The 2,806-nt window shown below is 35.9% G+C and overlaps 1 protein-coding gene across 1 annotated transcript; it reads right to left on the bottom strand.

The window, feature by feature from the left end:
- Positions 1 to 283: 283 nt before the first annotated feature.
- On the bottom strand, positions 284 to 1,258 carry LOC116423603 (olfactory receptor 13G1-like). The gene has a single exon (XM_031968603.1). The coding sequence runs from the start codon at positions 1,256 to 1,258 to the stop codon at positions 284 to 286; it is 975 nt and encodes a 324-aa protein (XP_031824463.1).
- Between the last annotated feature and the right edge of the window lie 1,548 nt (positions 1,259 to 2,806).

The raw sequence follows: 2,806 nt of genomic DNA, 5'->3' as shown, positions 1-2,806 counted from the left end.
AGTATGGAAGAAAAGTGGCTGCCTGTGTGATGCAATTTAATGAATTTAAGAGAGTTTCCTGCCCTTCCTCACCAAATATTCCCATTAAACTCTGAACTGCTGCTTAAACAATCTAATCAATACTTACTTCCAAAGTTGTAGAATCTTAAAACTTGAAAGGACTCCAGAGAATAGTTAGTCAACTTCTACCTGAAACATGAATGTCTTCTATCAAATTCAAAAAAAGTGGCCATTTAGCCTCTGCTTGCACAACTCAAATAATGGAAAAAGTGTCGAGTTAGATCTAAGATGGATGATTTTTTACATGAATTGATACAGTTCTGCCTAGGGGAAAGAATGAAGTCCATCCCAACAACCTCTGAAGGGCCCCTTTCACTTCTCTATTCCTGAAGGAATAAATAATTGGGTTGAACATAGGGATGAAGACAGAGTAGAGGGCAGTGATAATTTTGTCCCTTCCCAAAGAGAGATTGGAGGTTGGACGAATGTAGGTGTAAATTACAGTGGAATAGTAGAGAGAGACAACAGTAAGGTGAGAAGAACAGGTGGAAAAGGCTTTCTTCTTCCCCTCAGAGGAGCGAATCCTCAGAATTGTTCTAATAATGCATCCATAAGAAACCAGGATAAGGGAACAACTCCCCACCCCAAATATCGCATCTGCACAAAAAGCTAGAGCTTCATTGAGATGGGTGTCAGAGCATGACAGCTTCAGGATGGGTGGCAGCTCACAGAAAAAGTGGTCAATGATGAGAGAGCTGCAGAATGATAAGGGGATTGCCAAGCTGGTATGGACTGCTGAGTTGCTTATGCCAATGGCCCAGATGCTGACTGCCATCCCAATGCAGACATGATTACTCATGATCATTGGGTAATGGAGGGGATGGCAGATGGCAGCATAACGGTCAAATGCCATGAGGGCCAGGAGGAGAGCCTCTGAGACTAAAGCCCATGTGAACACATACATTTGAGCCATGCAACCTACAAATGAAATGACAGTCTTCTGGGACAAAAGGTTGGCTAACATCTTGGGCACAATTGTAGATGTACACAAGAGGTCAATGGCAGACAAGTTTCCCAAAAGGAAGTACATGGGTGTGTGAAGCTGTTGACTGGCATAGATGGTAACGAAGATGAGAGAATTTCCCACCAGAGAAGTTACATAGATGCACAGGAAGGACACTAAGAGAAATAGGCGTAGCTCCGGGAGGCTGGAAATTCCCAACAGTTTAAATTCCATTTCTGTAGTCTGGTTCTTCATCCTAATAAACTGAAGACTAGCCTTGAAAAGAAGTCAAAGGAATAATGAACTAAATTTACCCTCTTTTATTTGATTCAGCTCAAGTCATTTCAATAAGTATTTTAACACTTTTTTATTCTGGATCATAAGATGCCTTTTTAAGAACGCCACCTTAGGAGAGTAGAGCCTATACTTTATATGACCTTTTTAATCTCCTACATTTATTTATTAAGCCCATCTTGAGAACATTCTATATGCATAGTATTGTTGCAGGTTCAGTGGACATTTAAAAGAAAAGGAGTATCAAGAAACACTTCTCTTCTCTAAGAACTAGCAATCTGACATATTTGAGAAAATAAATACATTCATAGACAAAGTTATGCAACAGGGAAAAAATATAATTGAGCATCCGAATGAATGCTTTAATAAAATACATTCATTTAGTAATTTATGGCTATAAAATGTTTTACCTATTTTGATTTTTCACCATATCCTATGAGATAATAATATCCATTTTATAGATGAGGAAATCAAAGTTCATAGACCTTCTCAAACCTTCCTGAATTCACAGAAAAAAAATTCATGCAGTTACTTGCAGGGAGAGACAGGGGTAATTTTATTTTTTTATTCGAATGCCTTTTACCATACAATGCTGCTGTAATCATTCAGAGGAGGAGGAGAACAATGTGTAGATGTTTAGAGTGAAAGGCTCAATGAAGAGGAAAACTTGAACTGGACCTTGAATTAAAGGATGAGTAGGATTTGGCTAGTCAAGGAAGTAAGATTTGTATAAGCCAAGAATTAGAGTTAGAATGAGAAAGGATTGTGTGGGGAATTCTGGTTCAAAGGCTATTTGGTTAAAAAAAAAAATAAAGAAAGAAAGAAAAGAAAAGCTAAGGCATTTGAAGCACTGAATATATTTCCTTAACATATGGTAAGTAATCCATAAATGGGCTTTATATAAATGAATCAATGAAATTAACAGAGAGCAGAAAATTTAGTTCATCATCCTATTCAAGTCATAGTTAAGTCATAAACTATGTAATTCTAGGTTGACCACTTTACTCTTTTCCGTTTCCTAATCTATAAAATGGCAGTGGGAAGGACTAAATGATTTTGTAAATCCCTTCCAGATCACTATGTGAACTATCATTACATGACCTATTAAAATATTTTCAGTTTTCAAAATACCTTTAAAAGTTAGCCTAATTATGTTTGGCCAGAAAAATCACTCAGTAATATACTGTCTATAATGACTAGACCTACATAGTGAAGTGAGCTCAACTCTCACATCCTTAGCTCTTTTAATAAGTGCAAAAATTACTCAGATGTTTAATGAAGTAAAAGCATCTTAAGATTATGAAAAATCACTACTACTACATTTTCCAATTTCAGATAGCCTCATCTCATAAAATTTGGACACATTAGAAAATACAGAAGCTTTCATGGATTGGTTGGATTAGTTAATATTTTTACATTATAATTAGTCATTGTTATGAATTTTTTAATTTCTACATTGTAAAGAAAAAATGCAGAATTGGTATTACTTTCTATAAAAATATATTTAAA

This window comes from Sarcophilus harrisii, chromosome 4, assembly GCF_902635505.1.
Source record: "Sarcophilus harrisii chromosome 4, mSarHar1.11, whole genome shotgun sequence".
NCBI classification, from domain to species: domain Eukaryota; kingdom Metazoa; phylum Chordata; class Mammalia; order Dasyuromorphia; family Dasyuridae; genus Sarcophilus; species Sarcophilus harrisii.
The sequence above is the reverse complement of the archived record's forward strand: the minus strand, read 5'-3'. Positions and strand labels throughout refer to the sequence as shown.